Here is a 23,838-nt window from a genome sequence, read left to right as displayed (position 1 = left end):
AAGAAGCAAGTGTGACCATGTGAGGCGTGCTAAGTTACATAACGAAGCGCGGAGGTTGGAAGTGGAGAGCGCTGATTGTCATTGTTTTTTCTAATTTGGGTGAGCTTTTCCCGCTGGATAACTAACGCATGCACGGTCGGAGTGTAGTCACGTCCTATATAAAAGAAAATTCCAGATGGGTGCCTCTGTGCGGGTGAGCATTGGTCGCTCGTATCTGGGCCTGGGCCTCAGCCTCACGCAGGCCGTCTCGTCCCTGAGGATTTCTCTATGAATTTTAAGGATTTAAATTAAATATGTCTAGTTCTAAGATGACTTAAAATTTGCAAATCACTAAGTCACCCATTCTGAAACATTTTGGGTCTAAAATCCAATTGTCGAGATCAACCCCACCACTCACACCTCTGCCTCTCTCCTTAACATTTCTCCTAATTTTGTCAGATTTAAGTCATCTTAGCAAATTTGTTTAAATTAACCGTGAACTGAATCCTAAATGTTTGGATCGATATCATCCTTGACCCTAAACGATTTCTAAGGCACATATCCAAATCAAGACTCAAGAGTAGAATCTTTTTGAAGACATGGACATATACATCCTTGAACAATTACCCATACACTATGTGCTAGTACTACAGAGTTCGTTAAATCTCGGCAATTTTATGGTATGAAAAAAAGACAACGTCATCTAAGTACAGCTATTCCATCGATCCCAACCCGGCCCTTGTAGCTGGAGATCGAGATCGAAGCACACTCTAAGCTACTTGAAGCTTGTGTCCTTGGCGTCCTCGTCGCCATTCCCATTGCCATGGAAGAGCTCGACCTCCTTGTGGCCCCAGACCGTCTCCAATGGCTTGAAGGTGTAGTACTTGACGCAGACGAAGTAGTAAACGAGATTGAGCACCTGCAGCGCCACGACGAGCCAGTAGTAGTTGCCCAGCTTCCTTCGGTTGAGGTTGTCCTGGAGCCACTGGCCGTTCCGCCGCGTCTTGTCGTGCACGATGGTCACCAGCAGCGTGCCGAGGTAGCTCCCCATTGAATTGGTCTGCCAGTATAGCGCCGCCGCAGTGCTCCGCAGGCTCTCCGGAGCCTGGTCATAGAGGAACTCCGTGCGGCCGACGTCCATGAAGGCGTCGGCCACACCGTGGATGGCGTACTGCGGCACCAACCAGAAGACGCTCATTGGCACGGTGGCCTTGGGGTCGTCCAGCAGCCCGCTCGCAGCGGCAACAGACCTGCGCCTCCGCTCGACGACCGCGGCAACCGCGTTGGCCAGCATGGCGAGGGTCATGCCGACGCCCGTGCGCTGGAGGTGGGTGATGCCGTTCGGCCGGCCAGTGAAGCGGCGGAGCACGGGGACGAGCACGCGGTCGTAGAAGGTGAGGGTGAGCAGCATCGCGAGGTTGGTGAAGATGAGTATGGAGGCCGGCGGGATCTTGAAATGCGGCGTGATGTGGAGTCCACTACCGGAAACTATGTATATACCGAGTGCCTATGTGTATACCGAGTGCATTATATTGGGCACTCGGCAAACAACCACTTACGCCGAGTGCCCGACTAAAGCACTCGGTAAACAACTAAGCACTCGATAAATACCTAAAAAACACTTGGCAAATAATAGCACTCGGCAAAATAGAGAAAAAACACTCGGCGAATTCGGGCACTCGGCAAACAACGCGTCACGTGTCCCTCCGTCGGCGGCTGACGGCGAGTCTCCCTTTTGCCGAGTGTCATCTAACGGACACTCGGCAAACATAAATGTTTGCCGAGTGCGCGATATGAAACACTCGGCAAACTATTTTTTTTCTTTATTTTCTTTTTGGTTTCCTTTTGTTCTCTTTTCTTTCTCATAATAACAACCAACCAAAGGCCACCACACATCGATTCCGGTACTACTACAGTATGGTTTAAGGATGATATTGTTATGAACTTGGAGTTAGAATTCAGTCGTGCTTCAAGATTGAAGATGGAGGGCCGCCGCCCCTTCGTCGCCGCGCCCCTCCGCCGCCTCGGCCCGCCGCCGCCTCAGCCCGCGGCCCAGCGCCGCCGCCCCCCCTCCGCCGCCGCCTCGGCCCTCCGCCGCCGCTGTCGCGCGTTGCCCGACGCCGCCTCCCCCGCGCCGGCCAGCGCCACCCCGCGCCGCCCCCCTCCGACGCCCGGGTATAAGGTACCGCCACACGCCATGCGCCGTTGAAATCATGTGCTCCTCCCTCCTCCGGCCAACCCCTCCTCCGGAGAGTATTGCCATGAGGACTTCATATGTGACTCATGTAATTGTGAGCATATGGGGTCCTCGTGGCAATACTATCTGGGGAATGGGTTGTGAAAGTTGATTCATATTTCAGTCTGGGTTGTCATCTAATTAGTCTTTAGATGGTTGTATCATCCATATTTGTCATGCCTGTGTTGTTGTGTTGGTATGCCTGTGTTGTTATGCCGGTTTTGCTATTTATTACAAAGGAGGTGCCGTCGAAATTTTGAATTTTGGCTAATTTAGGCTTTAGGATGTGCATGTCGCGTAACCTATGCGTCTCCCATTTGAAAGAGTTATGATTACAAATATGCAAGTCTTTGCATATCTATAACCGTAACTGTTTCGAATTGTCCACATTTTTTGGACAGCCCGAGGATGTGTAGATTGGGTTCGTTTCAATGCTCTACTTCGATCCGAGACAGAGTTTTGGCAGCGTCTCCCCGTTGTTCTCCAGATACACATTCTCTTGGCTTTGTTGCCGAGACGTGTATTTGGAGAACAGCGGGGAGGTGCTGCCGAAATTCTGTCTCGGATCGGAGTAGAGCATGAAAACAGCCCAATCTACACATCGTCGGGTGGGATTAGGACCTATCTTTACCTATTAGATAGTTTGATGCATGCCGATTCCCTCTTATGGTAAAACACAAATATTTGATTTTTATATTACTTGCTGAATAAAAAAATATTATATGTGTATGTTTCCCAATATGTTAGAGGATGGATGATCGTGAGTGGCTGTACACTGGCCGCTCTAGTCAGGGTTTTTTGACCGATGAATGGATCCAGAAGACCGACGCGTTCTTGGAATTAGCATTTGCTAGGCCTAAGGGACCTCATGGAACTTGGTGCCCCTGCAGTATTTGTGCAAACGCGCGTCAACAAACAAAGGAGGTCATGGGTCAACACCTTTGTAAGAATGGGTTTATGCCACACTATACCCGGTGGACCTACCATGGTGAGTCCGAACGTGCCAGAGAGGAGGTGGTGCGTCAACGCACCAACGACTATGTCGGGGTCGGAGACATGCTAGATGACTTCCATGACGCACATTTTAATGAAGCACGTATGGAGGAAGTGTCGGAGTCAACCGCAAAGGCCTTTTATGATATGTTGTCTACGGCTCAGCAACCCCTTCACGGGCATTCCAAGGTTTCTCAACTGGATGCTATCGGACGCCTAATGGCTATCAAGTCCCAGTTTAGCTGCAGCCGAGAATCCTTCGATGCAATGCTGACAGTTGTTGGTAGTCTTCTCCCGGAAGGTCACATTCTGCCAAAGAGCATGTACGAGTCGAAGAAAGTCCTCCGTGCACTTAAGATGCCATATGAGCAGATACATGCTTGTCCAAAGGGATGCATCTTATTTAGGAAAGAACACGCGGACGCAAAGTACTGTGTGAAGTGCAATTCCTCTAGGTATCTTGAGGTAGACTCTGGTGATGGTCAGAAGAGGCAGCTCGCAATCCCCGTGAAGATCCTTCGGTATCTTCCATTCGTACCGAGAATCCAACGACTGTATATGACTGTGGGATCTGCTAAACAGATGACATGGCACAAAGATGGGCGTTGATACAATCCTGACAAGCTGGTACATCCATCGGATGGTGAAGCATGGAAGAGGTTCGATCTGATTCATCGTGAAAAAGCTCTAGAGGCTCGTAATGTATGAATTGCGCTCGCAACTGATGGGCTCAATCCATATGGTATGACTTGTGCCTCATACAGCTGTTGGCCCATGTTTGTTATTCCCCTCAATCTCCCCCCCCCCCGGCGTCATCTTTCAACGACAGAACATATTCCTGTCGCTGATAATTCCGGGGCCTGAATACCCGGGGAAGAATATGAGTGTGTACATGGAGCCGCTGATGGATGATTTGGTCCGTGCTTGGGAGGATGGGGTCTGGACATACGACCGAGCTACAAAGACAAACTTCAAAATGCATGTTTGGTACCAGTACTCCCTGCATGACCTACCGGCGTATGGGATATTCTGTGGCTGGTGTGTGCATGAGAAGTTCCCATGCCCAGTATGCAGGGCGGCTCTGATGTTCATTTGGTTGACAAAGGGTGGCAAATATTCTTCCTTCGACAAGCATCGACAATTCCTTCCTCTTGACCATCCATTCAGACAAGACGTGCAGAACTTTATGAAAGATGTAGTTGCCGAAGGCTCAGCACCACCTAAGATGACCGGTGCCACGGTTCGTGCTCAGTTAGACGCTCTCGAGGCCAATGCCCAAGGAGATGGATTTCTGGGATATGGTGAGCAACACGCCTGGACTCACAAGCCATGCTTGTGGAATCTCTCCTACTTCGATGATCTCCTTCTTCCACATTGATGTAATGCACACTGAAAAGAATGTCGCTGAGGCCATTTTTGGCACAATCATGGACATTCCTGAGAAGACGAAGGATAACGTTAAGGCTAGAGTCGATCAAACGAGATTATGCAATAGACCACAGCTAGACATGGCTCCTCCCAGAGACGGGAAATCGTGGACGAAGCCAAAGGCCAATTTTGTTCTTATAAGGGCCCAAAGGAGGGAAGTACTTGAGTGGTTTCAAACCTTGATGTTCCCTGATGGGTATGCAGCGAATCTGAAGAGGGGAGTGAATTTAGCTACTTTGCGAATCAACGGGCTCAAGAGTCATGACTATCACATATGGCTTGAGCGGCTACTGCCGGTGATGATTCGAGGCTATGTCCCCGAGGATGTTTGGCTAGTGCTTGCGGAGTTGAGCAATTTCTTCCGCCAGCTTTGTGCTAAAGAGTTATCTGATACCGTGGTAGCAGACATGGAAAGACTGGCGCCTGTGTTGCTCTGCAAGTTGGAGAAGATCTTTCCACCCGGCTTCTTTAATCCGATGCAACATATGATTTTGCACCTCCCGTATGAGGCACGAATGGGGGGGGCCCGTGCAGGGCCGTTGGTGCTACTCAATTGAGAGATTCCAAAAGCTTCTTCGAAAAATATGTAAAAATAAATGCAAAATTGAAGCATCCATAGCCGAGGCATACATCCTGGAGGAGGTGTCAAACTTCACAACAAAATACTATGCTGACAATCTTCCCAGTGTGCATAATCCACCCCCTCGTTACAATGCTGGAAACTCCGAAGATGAATCAAAGCTTAGCATCTTTAGAGGGCAACTTGGCAGTGCAAGTGGTGCGACTAACAAGACCTTGCAACATGAAGAGTGGCGCACTATTATGTTGTATGTCTTGACCAACCTATCCGAAGTGGAGCCGTACATGCAGTAAGTGCTCAATACATTATTTCTCAACTAGTCACAAGTTTGTGTCCAACTCCGCTTCTTCTCATTGCTATAGGGAATTCAATGAGCAATTCTGGCATGAATCAATGGAACCTACCCTCGAGGAAGCTTCAGCCCTTCTTAGAGATGGTGTGGGAAATGACATGCCCGATTTCATTTCTTGGTTCAAACAGAAAGTACTTTCTAACTTGGCTATTACACCAACTTGATTTCATTTCTTACATGCGACTAATACACCAAGCTATCCCGCTTAAACTTGTAGGGAACAACCCACGAGTCTATGAGTGCCGACTTGAGACAAGTTGCGGATGGTTGTGCTTATAGGGTCAGGTCATTTAAGGCTTACGACGTGAATGGATATCGCTTCCACATAGCAAGCCACGAGCAGAGTCGGCCCAATCGTAGAACAACAAATACCAGAGTTTTTACTCCAGGCTTAGATGGGGCTGAGTACTACGGAAGAATTAAAGAAATATACGAACTGAATTTTGATGGGAGCAAACCTCTGAATCCCGTCATATTCAAATGCCATTGGTTCGATCCAGAAGTAGTGAGACGAACCCCTAATCTTGGGCTAGTCGAAATTCGACAATCAACCATCTTACCAGGAGACGATGTCTATATTGTGGCTCAACAGGCCACGCAAGTTTATTATCTCTCGTACCCGTGCAAAATCGTTGAGCGTCTTAAGGGTTGGGATGTTGTGTACAAGGTACCGCCACACGGTAAACTACCAGTCCCAAACAATGAAGATTACAACATAGACCCCAACACATATGATGGAGAATTCTTTCAAGAAGATGGGCTCGCAGGGAATTTTGAGATCGACTTGACGGAAGCTCAGGGCATGGAAGTAGACAATGAAACTGGTGCTGACGAGGATGAAGAAGATGAGGTTGAGAATACGAGGGACTTGGAATTACTTGAGCGGTTACATTTAGACAATGACAGTGATGACGCCATTCCTCCTCCCGAGCATCAGGATGATTATTTCAACACGCGTGATAATGATGATGAGACTTATGATCCAGCTGATCCCGATGATGATGATTATTTCTAATAACTGTATGTTTATTTGTAATAACTATATGATTTATTCTTTCTCATAGCATGTTTTTTTTAGTATGCTTCATTTATTTACATCAAGTTGTAACATCCGTACTAATTGGTTTACTCGTTCTCATAGCATGGTGGGCGGTATGAGGAAGTTAACATCGCTATACAAAAAGGCGACGGGGAAAGCCACGGATGCAGGTGACGGGTCCGGAAAGAGACCCCAGGGAAGACCTCCAGGAAGGCCGAGAGGCGGAGGTAGGGGTGGAGGAGGTGCTTCTATACCTGCTGTTGAGGAGGAGACTGAGTCGCCTCTAGGTGCGGCTGAGTCTGAGTCTGACTCGCCTATACCTACGGCTGCGACTCAGTCTGGGGATGAGGAGGAGCAGGTAGAGGAGGAGCAGGTTGACCAGGGGGGTAGCTCTAGCTCTACTTCTTCTCGTGTGTGGCTGCGTGGTCCTTCTAGCCTCCCGAGGCAACCGGTGTCAATGGCTAGACGCCCGCTCATTCGACCAGATGGAGAGAAGTAAATGGCTCTCTCTACTCTCACTATTTTTTTGCCTTTGTATCTTCAATATTTCAACACATACTAATAAATTGCCTTTACACTTGTGCAGGAACTGGCTGAGGGTTGGAGAGGGTGACCACTCACGCCATGTAAACGGCATCCTTGGACTTTTGATCAAGGAGAAGTTCCCTGGCATGGTTACTTTGGGCAGAGTAACCGAGCCGGCATACACATGGGCCCACTATGCAGCCGCGCTGGACGCCTGTGACCGGGAGGGAAGGGTGTTTCCTAATAGAGCCGAGCGGGTGAAGGCCGAGCTGTGGGTAAGTTTCGTTCGCACTACATTAGTCAATACTAATCGCATGGAAATTATTTAACTAATGACTGGATCCGTCGCGTCTATATGCAGGATTTTTTTAGATGCGAGCTGGGCTTGGAGGTTAGGGCAGCTGCTGTCATCGACAAAGCTGCCAAGAAGCTTATTAAGGATATGCACTATGAGGCGCGCGTCCAGGCCGTGATCAAATTTCACGCGGAACACCTTGGAGCGAAGGTGACAAAAAAAGACGCTAGGACCATATCTCTGACCCGGGAGCAGTACCTGCAGGTAAAGTATATTAAAGCTTATTGTTCCTTAGATTACTAACACTTAATTTCTTCTTCTTATATATCATGTACTTGATTATTTAGGTGCCTCCGGGGTGGTGCGCCGGAGACCTTCCGTGCTGGACGGTGATCGTGGACAAGTGGTGTGCTCCCGAGTGGGAGGAGAGTCACAATGCTTGCCGGGAAAGGCGATTGTTGATGCCTGGCGTGCCACACCATCAAGGCAACCTCAGCCTGACTGGTTTCGCGGCTAGATGGGTATGCAATAGCATCTGTTGTTCCCAAGCTCAGTTCTCCTTAATTTCTGTGCGGGCGTCCCCTTTATGAATGTTATTGCTTTTCTGTTGCAGTCGGCAAAAAATGATGGTCAGCCTCTCTCCCAGTTCAAGGCTTATGCTTTGGCCCATAAGTCAAAGGCGATGCACATTGCTTATGACCCGAATGACCCGGCCTCAGCGTACACCAACGAGAACGCCAAGGCTCGCCTGGATGGATACACATCGATGGCAAAGGAGGTCCATGGCCCAGACTTTGATCCGAGCGAGCAGGATCGTGATGGGGAAGTGGTTATGAGGGCGGGAGGAGGCAAGAAACATGGCCGGTTTTGGATTGGCGACGGCACACTCGATACGGCCACCACTCCCTCTCTCTCTCAGCTTAGAGCTCAGAGCACGAGCTCAGGTCCAGGTATACGCCCTCGCCCAGAGCCTACACGGATTGCGATGAACGAAATCCAGGTTAGTTCTGTTTCATTCATCCTCCACGATCTTTACATGCTTTGCATTGGAACGATGATGAGATTGCGATGACATACTGTAGGCCCAGCTGGATAAAGAAATGAGGCTCCGACACGAATTAGAGAGATCGTTCGAGGAGAGGATGGCGGCAGAACGATCCCAGTGGTATGCGATGATGATGCCCCTTTATGCTGCAATAGGCCAAACTCCGCCACCGATGCCAACCCCTTCTCGTCCACTTGCTCCACAGGCTCCACACACTCCTGTGAGTTAGTTTATAACCTTGTAATCACAATTATTGCCATTCCTACAACCATAGAGTGTTGTGCTAACTATCTCCTTTGTGCAGTATCCATCAGAGGGATCGAATACGCCTGGAGCTGGAGGTTCGCACTTTGGTACTCCACCTCACTTTGGTTCGTTCTTCTCACTTTGAAAACTTACTTTTGTAACCCCTCAGCTTGACTTAGCATTTCTGTTTACTTTCAAATGCATACTTCTTACTTAGTGTTTCTGCTCCTTGATTGATGCAGGTTAAGGTGGTAATCAAGTGTGGAGTCAGTTACGGCCTGTAACATTTTCTTTTTGTTTGGACTATGTTTTGCTATCTTGTCACGACAATTTGTGATGTTTGTGTCACTTGCGATGTTTATGCGACGGTTTATGTGATATTTGTGGCATATGTGATGCGACGGTTTATGTGATGTTTGTGTAATATGCGATGTTTATGTGAAGGTGGTAATCTGTGAAATATGTATAAATTGTTTTGAATTGCAGCGACAGTTTTGAATCTGGTATGGATCAATTGTTGATCTGTTAAATAACAGTTTGCCGAGTGTTACACTCGGCAAACAAGGCTATGCCGAGTGTAACACTCGGCAAACCTGACACATGTCGCAAAGCTGTTCAATCTGGCATTTTGGATGCCAGTTTGCCGAGTGTGCTCCAATACACTCGGCAAAGAGCGGCACGTGTCGTCAAACTGTGCTATTTGGGTGCTATTCTGTGCTCACTTTGCCGAGTACCCTCCAATACACTCGGCAAACGTGCCGTGATTTGCCGAGTGTATTCCACGGACACTCGGCAAAGTGTCCTCGTGTTTGCCGAGTGTATCCCTGAGACACTCGGCAAAGAGGCCGTTAACGCCTTGGCACCGTTAGGTCACTTTTTTTTGCCGACTGTCGTATTTGGCTCTCGGCTAATATGTTTGCCGAGTGCCCGATATAAAACACTCGGTAAACAGTGGTTTATCGGCACTGTGTATGCCGACCGTGGTATGCCGAGTGTTTTTAGACCGTGTAATCCGGTAGTGGTCCATGGTGCGCGCCTGCTGGATGGCGAAGCTGCTGTTGTGCGACCCTGAGGTCAGCAGGAGGATGCCAGCCGCCCAGATGGGCAGCATGCGCATGATCGACTTGAGGTCCTCGACACGGTGCACAGTCGACAGCTGTGACAGCTTCGGTTCGACGGACGGCAGCACGTCGCCGTTTGTCACTATGGCCACCTAGTAAAGGAATCTAGCAGGTAGTTAGTTCGTTCTGCCAAAATTACCAAACATTTCATCGGCGTCGCCACCGGTACTACTGTACTAGGACCTGTGCCAGCCGGACCAGGAGGCTTCCGCCGGGTGGCATCTTGACGTACAGCGAGTACCCGGACACGAAGGCGATCACCGCGGCGAGCATGGTGATGATGGGGATGCCAAGCCCCCACCCCCACCCGACGTTATCCTGGACGTAAACGACGGCAGTCACGGCCGTGAGCTTCGCGAGCTCTATGCCGAAGAAGTAGAGGTTGAAAAAGCTCCACTTGGGCTTGGTACCCCGGGGCCCGCCGTGCGCGTCCAACTCGAGCTGGTCGGCGCCGAACGCCATGATGCAGGGGCGCGTGCCCCCGGTGCCAATCGACGTGCAGAGCAGCGACAGATAGAGCATGACGATCTGGGAGGACGAGGCGCGCTGGCAGTCGGCGGCGTTTTTGGCGCAGGGCGGCGGGCGGAGAGACGGGAGAACGGCGGATGTTGGGTTAATCTTGTTGTTTACGTGTTTGTGTGAGTTGTAGTCGGTCTGTGCGTGTGTAGGAGAGCAGGTCAGCACATGCATGCGTAAATTAGTTTGGTTAGAGAAGGTCATGATCTGCATGTAAGTGGTTGCATGCAGGTGCACGTTGGCTTGGATGTGTGGCCGAGTCAAGTGAAGTGTGGAGTCATGGCGTGAAGAGTGGATCAGATAGCTCACTGCATGCTGTGTTGGTCAATGGTGCTCTGCATGCTGGTGGTTGTGGCTTGCATGCAGGGAGTTGGTTTAGCTTGGCGAGTCGTGCGGTCAAACGAGGTTGAACTAGGAGTGTGATTATTTAAGCATGTAATCAGTTTGTTTAAGGGAGCAGAAGAAAAGTGAAAAGGGTGCCGGTGTGCGGTGCCGCAAAACTTCTGTGTGCGTGTGTGTTCCTCTTCGTAGTGCTCAACTGTTAGCTTTTGTCTTGCTTTTCCATCGTGTGCCAAACACCGTGTGGGTGTTAGTGTGTGTGATTTTGTGAGCTGGGCCAACAGCAGGGAGGGTGAGGAAGACCATGGCGAGCTGGTAGATGATGGAGCCGAACGTGATGGTCTAGAAACGGCCGGCCCAGGAGTCAGCGATGAGACCGCCGATGAGCGGGGTGAGGTTGGCGACTTGGCGGTGCCATTGAAGTTGGTGATGGTGTTGGAGGCCTCGACGAGCGGCAGATGCAGCTGGAGGGTGTGGTAGGAGATTAGGTTCAAGCTGAACCCAACATTCGCGAGCCGGTCGCAGAAGTCGTTCGCTGTCGTCGTGTACAGACATGGCGGGAAATGTTACCAATATCCATTGATGTTGATGGGAGTTTGCAAGATAGTTGGTTTGATTTTGGGAACTGGATCTTTATTTCGTTTTATGGCAAAGTTGCCTCTCTTTTTTTCCCCAAAGTATAACACGATTTTTCTATTTTGTCTCCTCAAGTGAAATGCAGAGCTCGTGCCTATGGTTAATCAAATACATTTTTTCTTAATATTGGATTATCTTTCAAATTGTGTGTGCCTTAGTGTAGTCTTGATCTAGAAGCTCAAAACTGCTACTTTAAGTTAGAAAAAAACGGTACAGTAAATAGATAACCTCCTGCTTTGGATACATGCGTCTTGGGCAGATTAGGCTTGGTGAAGAAATCCCGTGCTAACTTTGGTCGAATCCAGTAGGATCGATCCATGGCTAAATGTCCCGTGGAAACCACCAATTCGGCGCAATATTGTAAACCTCCAAACAAACATGTTTGGAAGTTTAAAAAACGCTCCGAAAAACCATGTCTGTTGGGGAGGTGATGCAAGCATGTAAAATTTCAGGATCATACTAATTTTCATTGTAAGACATGAATTTAACAAACATCGAATGAATAGTGATGAAATAGCACAACAATATTCATCTTGATTCTGTTGTCCTTTTGTTTTCTATCTGTCAATTTCATACATCACATAAAAAACATTGAGTATGACCTCAATACTTTTACATGATTCTATAATATCACCTCCTCAACCACCGAGTAAGGCTTCAAGGCATAATCTATTTTGGGGCTCCTGTCTTTCGAAGCTACCCTATTCTCATTATTTGGTCTTGCAACCAAATTATTTTTATAATAAAAACTTCATTGAATCTCACCATTATATCAAGATGGTACAAAAGTATAAAAGTTCACTCTCAACTTCTGCATGGCTCGGTTGCACATAACAAAAAAGAAGAAGAGAAAAGGAAACAAGAATGTGTGAGACAAAGTCAAAAAAGAGTAAAAAGATCCGATACAAGGGCTATGGAGGAGGGGGCATTAATCTAAGGCCTAGGCTCTCATCAGAACTGGGTAAAAAACTTCTTGACCACCCGCTCTAAAAACGCACATGCTGCTATCACAATCTCTCGATACTCCTGCCGTTGTAACACATACCACTTACGGAGTCAGCACGTACATATATAAATAACCAAATGGACAGCCGTAAAAATTCATGGACAAGTGCGGCGGTTTGTTGGAAGCGACCACTGCCACATTAGCCATAACATCCAAATTCCTTGTTGTGGCCCATCGCATCACCCATGTCCTGGAGTCCACGTCAACCAGGATCGAAACCCTCTGATTTCACCATGGTGAAGTGAGAGAAGAACAGTAAAATATGAGATAGTGAAGATTACCATGATTTCGAATACTATATTAAAAGAACTGGATCGATGACTGTAGCAATCCCGTCAGTACTTTGCTGATTTTACTGTTCACATTACACTATATCATAAAATCCGATTGGTCCACAACAATCCAACACTGTAGCAATTCCTCCAGCTACTATGTTACATTTACTGTTCGCATTCCCCCTATAGCATAGGATCCGATTCATCCGCATGTGATCCACTACTGTAGTAAGTACGTCGGTTTGCTGTGTCAGTTTTACTGTTCATGTTACACTGTTGTATAAAATCCTATCCATCCATTTGCAATTCAATAGTCCACATCGATTTGAAGTCACCTGACTTCACCGGTTAATGAAGTTAGAGGATCCCTTCCCGTCAGCCGCTAGGGCCCCATCCTCCTTAGACAACACCTGGAGGTGACCGCTTCATTGGCTACCATTGAAAGTCACACCGTCTAGAAACTGAGCTATAGGGTCACTGGGTTCGATCCTCCCAATCTAGGTTTGGTGCCTGATTTCTGGATTTTCTACTCGGTTGATTCAAAGGTGGAATCAGCCTATTTATGGTTCCAATGAAGACCAAGGCAATGACAAATTAAATAGGCCCTTTTTTTAAAAAAAATAGCCACACCGGCTTGGGCCGAGGTCACACCAGCTTGAGTCAAGGCCGCACCAGCCCGAGCAAGGGACATGGGCATGCCAGCCTAAGGTGAGGCCGCACTGTCCCGAGTAGCGCTTTCGCGGTCACCAGCCAGCCCCTACGGCTTGGCCACATCCGGTTGTTCAGCAGCTGGCTGTGCGGCCAAAGCCCCCAACAACCAAAACTGTGCCCACCATGCCTGGCGCTGCTAACGACTATGCACCACTCGCCGTCATTTGGGATGCCATCGCCTACGCCCCACCTGCCTGCGTCTGGGACGACGTCGCCTGGGCCGTCATCGCCAGCGCGTCATCGACCAGGTTGGGGGCTATCTACGCACCACCCACCAGCCTGGGAGTCGATGCCCATAATTCTGGGAGCCACTGGCCCCTGCGTGCCACCCACCGGACATACGTGAGATCGCCATTAGCCGTGACGCTTACTAAATGCACGTGTCATCGAGCGCCACCTGAGGGGAAGCCGTGGGCCACAGGGTAGCAGGCCACACCTGTGGAGCAGTACCCGATTGCTGCAGCAGTGGCGACAGTGTCGCCTGTGTGCCGGCTATAGGGAGCGGGACTTTCGGTTATGTCTGCGTGGAAGAACATGATGCCGACCTGGGCTATAGAGTCCCAGGCACCGACCTAGCAGATGTCAAGCCAGGCGTAAACCGAGCACCAGGCCGAACTTGTGCCACCAGTGGCTGTAGCAAACGCTGAGGGTTTAAGGGGGTGACCATGATGCAATGCAGTGTCATAATCGGGCCATCGATGACTGGAGGTGCCGTCCACCCCCTCGCCCAAGTTGTAGAAAGTACCGTGGATGTCATGTCGACCTGCATAGAATCAGAGCTTTGGGTTTTTTTTTTCCATTAGTGTTAGATGACCCGTTTTTTGGTATTTTGTTAGCTTGTTCAAAGTGACCCTATTGATTGTCTTCAGCATCAAGGAGGTCATCATCGTCGTATTTATTCATTGGGGGGGGGGGGGTGTTAGTCGGCCCAACTTCGGCTTGGAAACTTTTTTTTTCGAAAAGGAACGGCAAGAGGCTTGCTGATCATATATTAGGAAGGAAAAAACCCAAAAGGAATAAAAAGGTCTTAGGACAACACACACGGCATGGAAGAAACAAACAAAGTCAGAGAGGCCCACACTCGCCCCCCCCCCCCCCCACAGCTAGAAGGGAGGCTAGGAACGCTTCAAACAGCGAAACCGCTCATCCACGACCGAGCACCTTTAAAGGAAGCACAAATAACCACCTACACTAAGAGGAAGAGGCGAGAGCTATCCGATGTTGATCAATCTGTTCCTTGAGCCTAAACGCCACGTCTATCACCGATAGCTGCTTGTTTTCAAAGGTTCTCCGATTCCTTTCCTTCCAAATATTCCACCAAAAAAAGATGACAACGCCGTCGAATAACGTACGGTGAGTTCGTGCCACCTTCCTACGAACCAATTGCCACCATCTGTTGATTGATAAATGCTCATCCATGTCCGAAAAATCTTGAAGGTTCAACCAAGAGGTGATCATCTTCCACACCTCTTGAGTAAACGGGCAATCTTTGCAGAGATGCTGCGGAGTCTCATTTTCTATTCGGCAAAGCTTACATATTGGGTCATGGGGCCATCCCCTCTTTGCAAGGTTGTTTGCTGTTAGAACTTTTTGATGTAGGAGTAGCCACGCGAAAACTTTGCATTTGGGCTCCGTTTTTGCCTTCCAAATTTGCATCAACACCGGCTTCCTTCTGCTACCTTCAAACTGGATTTTGTAGGCGCTTTGTGCTGTGTATTCACCGTCGACTGTCCATCTCCAAGAGATTGCGTCTTGCACTTCAGGGTCGAGCACGACATTCTGAAGTTTTCCCCACAGAAGCACAAATTGATAGAGCTCCTCCGTTGTTGTAAGATGACCAAGGTTTGCAATCCAGACTTGGTTTGTCAAGGCCTTAAACACAGAAAAGTTTTTCCTTTTTGATTTGTCGAATAATGCCGGTGCAATATTTCTAGGGGCCTGCCCCTCTAACCAAGATGAAAACCAGAACAAAGCCTTTCTTCCGTTGCCCACCGTAACCCTTGTCGAGGCATGGAATAGCTCTTTCTCCACTCTGTCACATGGGACATCCATTGTTGCCCACGGCCTATCTTCTTGTTTCCACCTGAACCACATCCATCGGAGACGGAGGGTTGTGGCAAACCTTTCCAAATCAGAAATCCCTAGGCCTCCCAGGTCTTTTGGACGACAAACCGTGGACCAGTTAACTAGGCAGTGGCCTCCATTGACGCTCTCAGGCTCACCACCACGCCAAAGAAAGGATCTTCGAATCCTATCAATCCTTTTTGTTAACCATTTTTGCAAAGGGAAAACTGTCAGGTGGTACGTTAGTTGGGAAGAGAGGACCGATTTCACTAGAATCTCTCTTCCCGCTCTTGAGAAAAAATTTCCTTTCCAACCCGGGAGTTGTGCTCCAAGCTTATCAAGCAAAGGTTGAACATCCACCTTTCTAAGTTTTCGAGTGTGCAGAGGAAGGCCAAGGTAGGATCCAGGGAAAGAACTCATCTTTCCTGGAAAATCAAGGAGAATCTGATCCAAAGGCAACTCTTCACATCTGATAGGGAAAACCTCTATTTTTGCTAGATTTGTAACCAATCCAGAACACTTTGCAAAGACTTGCAGGATCTCGTAAAACATGATCAGATCAGACCTGCAAGGTTTTGCAAACACAGCAGTGTCGTCCGCATATAACGAGCATCTCAAGCGTGCCGCTCTCGGAAGAATTGGGTGCAAAAAATTATTCTGAGCTGCCAAGTCTATGATGCGTTGTAGGGGATCAATGGCCATGATGAAGAGCATTGGTGAAAGGGGGTCTCCTTGGCGGAGACCCCGAGCATGTTTAAACTCTTTCCCCGGAGTTCCATTAAGCAGCACTCTGGAGGTAGCAGTGGCCAGCAGCGAAGCAACCCAATTACGCCATCTGATGCCGAACCCTAGAGTTTGCAGGACCTCTAGAAGATAGGCCCAATGTATGGAGTCAAAAGCTTTTGAGATGTCCAGCTTGATAAAAAGCGCCGGCTGTTTCCTTCTGTGGAGCTCTTTGATCACATTTTGCACATATAAGAAGTTTTCATGGATGCATCTTCGTTTGATAAACGCACTTTGGCTCATGGACACTAGATCATTTAGTCTCGGGGCCAATCTGTTTGCCATCATCTTCGTGATGAGTTTTATAAAGCTATTGATCAAACTGATGGGTCTATAATCTCCCACAGATGCAACCGCCATTTTCTTTGGAAGCAAGAGGATATTTGCATTATTCAAAAGACCCAATCTTCTAGTTTTAAGGTTGTAGAAGTCCATGATTGCTGCTATGAGATCCACTTTGATTGTGTTCCAGCAAGCCTTGTAGAAGAGACCAATGAAGCCGTCCGGTCCCGGGGCTTTTTCTGCTGGCAACTTTTTTATAGTCTCATGGATTTCTTGTTCCTCAAACGGTACTTCCAACTCCGAGAGGTCTGTCGGTTGGTAGCCTAGGCTTTCCCAGTTTATTGCAAGCTCTCTTGGCTTAATTGTTCCAAGGTGCTCCACAAAGTGTTTGAGAACCTCTGCTTCTTTTTGTTCCTGAGCAAATACCATTCCTGCGTCCGTTTGCAAAGACTGGATGAAGTGTTTCTTTTTTCGCGCACTCGCTTTAATATGGAAGAATTTCATGCTCGTGTCTCCTTTACGGATCCAGGTTAGTCTCGAGTGCTGCCTCGCTCTTGTCTTTTGAATAACCGCTAGACCAAGAGCTTTATCTTTAAGAAATTTCCTGAAATTGAGCTCCTCTACTGAGAGTAATCTTGTCTCCTGAGCCGTATCGAGCTTAAGAATTACCTCCTGGGTAATAGCAAGGCGAAGCTGAACGTCGCCAATTGTCCGGATTCTCCAAAGTTTGATAGCCTTTGCTACTCGCAAGAGCTTGACATGGAAATGCAGGATGGTGTCCTGAGTATTTACAGCTTTTTCCCAAGTCAATTGCACTACCTCATGGAAACCTAGCATAGTTGTCCAGAAGGATTCAAAGCGAAAACCTCTATAGGTGTCTTGCAAAAGTTCACCCTGAAGGAAAAGGGGAGCATGGTCTGACTTCATGGTAGCCATGGCTTGCAGGTCAGCATTCGGAAACATTATTTCCCATTCTGTCGAGCAGAAGAAACGATCAATCCGCGTCATTGTGGGGTTAGCTTGTTCATTCGACCAAGTGAAACGTCGACCGCGAAGCTTTACCTCCTTAATCTGCATCACATCTATAGATGTCTTGAAAGCAAGCATCATATGTCGATTAAGTCTATCGTTGTTCTTATCTTCCGCTTTATATATCATGTTGAAATCACCAACAATAAACCATTCCTTTGTCATATGCTGTTTCAGATTTGCAAGCTCTTGGAGGAAGGAAAGTTTGTCCGCCTCCAATTGCGGCCCGTAGACCCCCGTCAAAGACCAAACACTGTTTTCATTAAGCATCGTAACTAATGCGGAAATTGTGTGTCTCGTTGTTTGCAAGAGGGAAAGCGAGAAAAAGCTGTCTGAGCAAGCCAACAGGATGCCTCCACAGGTGCCATCTGCAGGAAGAACAACATAATTGTTGATGAAAGGTTGGCCAATGGTTTCCGAGATCAGAGGTTGAGTCCAGGACTGAATTTTCGTCTCTTGCAACCAAACAATTGTGGCACCAGATGAGAGCACCAAGTTCCTCACACATGCCCTCTTTGCTGGACTATTTAGACCTCTCACATTCCAGGAAAAAAGTTTACAGTCACGTTGAGCCATGGGAAACAAACCAAGTGACCACACAAAGCCTTTCTGGCTGGAGCACGGAAACAGGGGAGCTTGGACTCTGCAAAACAGGAGCCTGTCCCAGAACAAAAGGAAAACAGGCAGGACGCTGCTCTTTCACAACGGTCTGGCTGCTGGGAGACCTTACAGAGACATACCATGGAACAACCTGGGGCTGTTAACGTCCCCCCATGAACTGCGGCAGGAGGCCCCTGAAGGAAATCAGGGAACAACACTGATGCTCAGCGCGTCGGCTGGATACAAAGCATCAAACAACTGAGGCAAAGAACAGGGCTAAGACTGTTACAATTGAGAGGAAACATCATCCAGGTAGAGACGCCACTGGAACTAGCAGAAACTAGAAGCCACCTCCCCCAATAGCAGGGCCTCAGCCATTCACGGATGAAGCGCCAGGACCCAACACCGAAGAGACCTTGGATGCCCTCTTCCTCTGCTGATGCCCTTCATTCTGAACCAGCGCCTTGATCGCCGCCATCACCTCTTGTGTAAGGGGCTTCTCGAAGCGCTGCATATAGAAATTCATTAGATCCTCTGGATGGGAAAGTCCCGGGGAGAGCTCCCCAAGCTTCTTAGCAAGGACCTCTTGAGCCATCTGCAAGGAACCCCTGCCGGGCGAAAATTTCGTCTTGCGCGCAAGACGCACGCTCCGGCGATGGGTTGAAAGCTGCTTTGCTGAAACAAGCGGCAAATCAATCGGGGGCTGGGGCACCGGGATCAAAGGGGAATCAATCGGCTTAGTCACGAAATTGACAAATTGCACCATGTTTTGTACCTCAGCTATGTCTGATCTGGGCGTAATGACCGAGTCTTTTGTTGTCGATTCCTTCTCCTTCTGAAGCTGATTTTCTTCTTCCACCCTATCTGTGTTGTCCTTCGTGAGCAGCTGGAGCACCGGAGACGCGGGCGGTTGAGAAGTAAACTCGACGCTTTGCGCCCTGGGGCTCTGGACACCTGCATACATATGGTTAGAAGCCGCCTCATGCATCATGGGATCCATGTGGCAGGCTAAAATCTATAGAACTTCGGCCTTAGGAGTCATGGCTGACAAGAGTTCGGCGCTGTGATCAGGGATGGGCTGCTGTGGGCAAAGAGGATCCTTCAAACTCAACACCCAATCCTTTGAAGCCTGGAGAGGGATATACACTGGTGAGATTTCCGGGGAGAACGATCCCATAACCATTTAGGGGCTGCCATCTTTTATCACAACCGCCGCTGGAGAAGCAAAGCAGACCCTTTTTTCTCTGTTACAGGTGGGCACAGGAGTTGGAGCTGGTGGATGTTTTTGCTGGGATGAGGGAGAGAACCCCTCCTTCGGTTTTCTTGCTTTCGGGCTTTGGTCTGATGGTGGGCTCTCCAGGAAAACCTTCCGCCCATAAGATCTCCTTGATGGCCTTCCCCTCTCTTCTCTACCTCCTCTGTAGAACTGCACGCCCACATCCCGGACCTCTCTGCAGGGGTTCGAGACCCGGGACCAGACGGACTGGCTTCCGTGCCTTCTAGCTCCACGGCGCCCCTGGTCACCGTCTTCATCTTCTCTGGGGTCCCTTCTTAGAGACCTGTTTCCATTGCAGTTGAAAGGAGGATCTTGTCGGGCTTCATGTCCACCGTCCGGCACCCCGTAGTCCCATTCCAGCCTTCTCTCCCTACGCCTGCTTGGGTCCGGTTGCGCACCTGGTGGCAGGTTAAGGAACAACAAATCCTGCACCACTACCAGGTGGACCAGAATCTTGTAGGACAGAGCCCCCTTGAGACCCACAGGTTCTTCACGATGAATCTGCAGATGGTGAAGAGGCACCGATGTCGGAGTGGGATCAGCATCCGACGAGGCAATGGAAAGCCAAACAATGCGCGGGATCTCATTAGGGTCCGAGCACCAAGCCCAGAGGTCAAAAGTGCGCGTGCGTTCCCGCCTCCTCGAGTGCTCCTCGACGAAATGAATGGCACAGGCCCGGTCGATCACCTTTGCAGCAGTGTCTTCACTCCAAGCATGAACAGGCATGCCTTCTAAGCGAAGGTAAACCCGGAAAGCCATCTTGTCTGCTTCAACATACTTCCTCTCTGTCCATTTCTCGAAGCGGAAGTCCCGGCCGCCGTAAGGAATCCTGTGGAGCGAAATAACCGCGTCCCTGTGCATCGGGTTGGAGAAGATGACCAGGAAATCTTCTGGGTAATGCTTGACGATTTGGCATTCATCCACTCGGAAGCCAAGTTCAACCATCAGAGCATCAAGGACATGATGCTCCTCCGTGCGGGGCCTGCTGCCCGCCACCCAGCAAACCACCGCTCGGCTCAGGAGGTGATCCCTCTCACCCTGGATCGCCCCAGACACTGAGACCGCTCTGAAAGCATGAAGTGGGCGTGCTTTGGGGTCACCGGGGAAAGACATCTTTACTTGAGCTTGGGGGGCCTCTTGTTGCTTCAGACCTGACGTTAGAACTTGCAGATACGAAGAAGGTGCAGCACTCCGGTGACGTGTGATGGGAGATTGGTGTGTGCTCACTTGACTGAAGCTCTCTACATTTCCCACTGAACTGAGGTTCTTCTCTCTTTTTTGTGGGCAAGAAGGGGCGATATGCCCAGATCGCCTACACACCCAGCATTTCGGAGGATCTCTACAAACTCCGACCCTGTGGTCAGAAGCGAGACAATTGAAGCACTTACCCTTCATCCTCCTAAAATAGAGATCACTATTCTTGCTCGCGCGCACAGTTTGGTGAGGTTGTAAATGTTGCTTTGAAAGCCTCCTCTCCTTTCTCCACCAAAATCTGGCTTTCACCTCTTCCCAGCCATCAATGCTGTCTATCTCACGATGCCCTCGAGCCCCGAGTAGCCCAGGCGCCGGCAAACTTGCTGACTGCTGCACGTCTTCGCGCCACTGAAGTGAAGCAGCCGGGCATCCCTCCCCGGCCTGGAAATTCTGCTCCTTTTGCTCGCCGGGAGGAACCAATAAATTGGGCCTGAGATGGGAAGTAGACCGTAGCTGGCATGAAGGAGCAGAGGCTTGAGAGCGGGAAGCCTGCCACAAAATTTGCTTGCCTTGGAATTGAAGTGCTGATGCCCCCGATGAAATCCCAGCACCAGAGGGTGCAGCCGGAACTTCTGAGATCAAATCTGCAGGCTGGATACGCTGGGCTGGCAATTCAAGCTCACTCTCTTGGATGCTACTCAACCATAACTCTCGCTGATGGTGTTCCTCCATAGCCTTTTCACTTAGAAACTTCCTGCGAAAGAGATCCACACATAGGGGATCTGAGGTAGGAGGGGGGAAGGAGCTCACCATAACTGCTGAAACTCCCCAGACTTGCTGTTGTAACTCCTCCTGGCTTGTCTTGTCCGAAGTATGCGCGGTCTCCGAGACCATCTCCTACCCGGGAATTGCTGGATCTTGCCTTGGATTCTTTGGATATGCCGCAACGCTGCGATCCCAGATCTGAGGAACCGGATCCGCAACATCAGGCTGGGACTCCTTCTGAATGAAACGAAATTGCGAGGGCGCTGAATCTGCTGGGGACGGGGAAGCGGGAGACGAGAAGACTTTGATCTGGGAGGGAATGGGGGGATTTGGAAGGTGGATTTGTGGATTTTGGAGAGAGTGGGGGTGGAGACGTGTGGATGTCGCCTGTTCGCGAGAGCTGCCTAACGGCTGCATCTTTACCATAGTATTTAGAGCCGGAGATTTAGGTACTTCGGCTTGGAAACTAGGGTCCTCAATATCGTGCCTCGCTAAACCGAAGACAATGTCTGTTTTGAGTGGTAATATTTTCACGTATAGCATTGCCAAAGATGCACAAACCTTTCCACAAGAGGTAGTACATGTCAATTTCCTGAGGGGCACCAATTACCATGGCAATTGCCTAGATGCCCAGGTAATGGCAGAACACAGACGAGATACTCGAGACATGCACCCATACCTTGTCGAGGTGGTAGGCAGGTATCAACACCTTAGCCGGTCTCCACTCGCCGATAGCTAGATTAACCCCATGGGCTTTGAAACGAAATTCGACGTCCACCATACCACAAGAAAGGCACCATCCCTAGTGAAACAGTTTTCTAGTTCCAGTCAGAACGGATGAGCGGTCGAAGTTCTTTTTGTACCTCGTCTGCCATCAGTTATCTACATTTTTGTCCCATGTGACTAACCTCCCTTTATGTCAGAGGAATAGTTTTGAAAAAAATCCCAACTTGCTAGCACCAAAGTTGAATAACGTAGCATTTGGTTTGGGAAGCTTGAGCACATGACATTTGGCTATCAAGTGGTCTTTACTTTTGTCTCAGATGACGCAGTACAAAACTGCATCGCATTGGTCCGAGGAGTGACCCTTGGTCTTGCACAAGAAGCAGAGTGGCGGACGGGCCTTCTTGGCCTTCGCTTTGTCGTTCTTGGGGCTAGCTACAGGCAGCGAGGTAGGAGGGATCGCTGCAGTAGCAGCCCTAACAGCTAACGTAGTATCCAGCTGGGCCATTGGCACTTCGGCGTGTTGATTGCGTACGTGCCCTTGACTGGGAAAGCATGGCGGCCACCGCCACCCGGTATGCATCTGGAATTGCTTGATGTTCCGAACGAGTACATGTCGACGCTGAAAGAGCCTGGGCTGACCGCCACCGAAGCGGCCCTAGACGTCGATGGCACTTGTTGATGAGAGCAATGTGAAGATAGGCACCGGTGCCCGCCACTACTACAGAAAGGGTCAATAGTAGCGCCTTATCAGTGTCAATTCAGCAGTAATCGCGACTGAAGATACATCAATGCTGGTTCTTAAACTCCCACGTACGAACTATGATGAAATCACTAAGAACCAACACTGATACCTGACTATCAGTGTTAGTTCGTGTTACAAAACCGGCACTGATATATCTGTTTGTAACACGAACCGACACTGATACGAACGGATCTGAATTTCTATTTCAATTCACTTTTGCTCGCGTCTGGCTCGTGTCCATTGGCCGGTGATATTTTCTAGCCTCTCTCATCCACTCGTCTCTCATCCACTCCACTCCTCTCTCATCCACTTATCATTCTGCTCGTCTCTTATCCACTCTGCTCCTCTGCTCCCTTTGGCTTCGATCCTTTTCTCGATGGATGCTCGGGCTCTAGTTGAGCTTGGGAAGGACGGCCTGAGTGGGTGGTTGGCATCAGGACCGGCAAAGGGCGGATGGCCGGTGGCCGGAGTCAGAGCATAGGTAGGGCGGATGGGTAGCGATCGGATTTTCTGTTTGGCTTGTCTACAGGAACGCATTGATAGGTAGTAGCACAAGGTCTTTGATGCCATCATTGTGTTTGTTAGTCTGTAACCCCAGTGTTGGTCTGAAATGAGGCACTTGTAGATAAGTTAGGCGTGGCCCTTTGTGGTAAAGTTGTAGCGAGCGATTCAAGTGGAGGCTTTGTGTTTGCAGTTGTGTCCTGTTCTATGAGTTTTTTCACTATAGCTTGGCCATTATTTGCTTCTGGCAAGTTGCTTCTTTGTTGCATAAGCAACCACATGTGGTGTCCTAGCTTGTTTCCCCCCATTTCTTGAAGAAACTGTTCAAGGAGAAGGTGTAGTATGTGTAATGCATTACGTACTAATCTCTCCCAAATGAAAGAAGCATCGGCAATAAGACTGCAATCATGTTTGTATGATGAGATGAGTTGATTTGTGTATGCTGCGATGGTGGCGGCGGTAGGATCACCACGACGGTGGCAGCGGCAGCCGAGCCAGCTCGAAAGAGTTGGGCTCGTTTATTTTTTTTGGCTCAGAAAATATTTTCAGTGCTG

The 23,838-nt window shown here is 49.1% G+C and overlaps 1 protein-coding gene and 1 pseudogene across 2 annotated transcripts; both read right to left on the bottom strand.

The window, feature by feature from the left end:
- Positions 1-656: 656 nt before the first annotated feature.
- Positions 657-17,750, bottom strand: LOC133928089 (protein NRT1/ PTR FAMILY 3.1-like; annotated as a pseudogene).
- Positions 17,751-18,462: 712 nt separating this feature from the next.
- Positions 18,463-21,726, bottom strand: LOC133928882 (uncharacterized). 2 transcript variants are annotated; one of them, XM_062375389.1, is made up of 2 exons: positions 18,856-21,726; positions 18,463-18,588 (listed from the first exon to the last, which is right to left on the bottom strand). In XM_062375389.1, exon 1 carries the CDS (start codon positions 21,442-21,444, stop codon positions 19,264-19,266), a length of 2,181 nt encoding a protein of 726 aa, XP_062231373.1. In that variant the 5' UTR covers positions 21,445-21,726; the 3' UTR covers positions 18,463-18,588; positions 18,856-19,263. The 2 variants fall into 2 exon arrangements, with proteins under 2 accessions (XP_062231373.1, XP_062231372.1); XM_062375388.1 differs by lacking the exon at positions 18,463-18,588 and adding an exon at positions 18,660-18,755.
- Between the last annotated feature and the right edge of the window lie 2,112 nt (positions 21,727-23,838).

This window comes from Phragmites australis, chromosome 9 (assembly GCF_958298935.1).
Source record: "Phragmites australis chromosome 9, lpPhrAust1.1, whole genome shotgun sequence".
NCBI classification, from domain to species: domain Eukaryota; kingdom Viridiplantae; phylum Streptophyta; class Magnoliopsida; order Poales; family Poaceae; genus Phragmites; species Phragmites australis.
The sequence above is the reverse complement of the archived record's forward strand: the minus strand, read 5'-3'. Positions and strand labels throughout refer to the sequence as shown.

What these genes read in the sequence shown, in the direction of transcription:
- LOC133928882 (XM_062375389.1), bottom strand. Translation starts at nt 21,444, where the DNA reads ATGGTCTCGGAGACCGCGCATACTTCGGACAAGACAAGCCAGGAGGAG.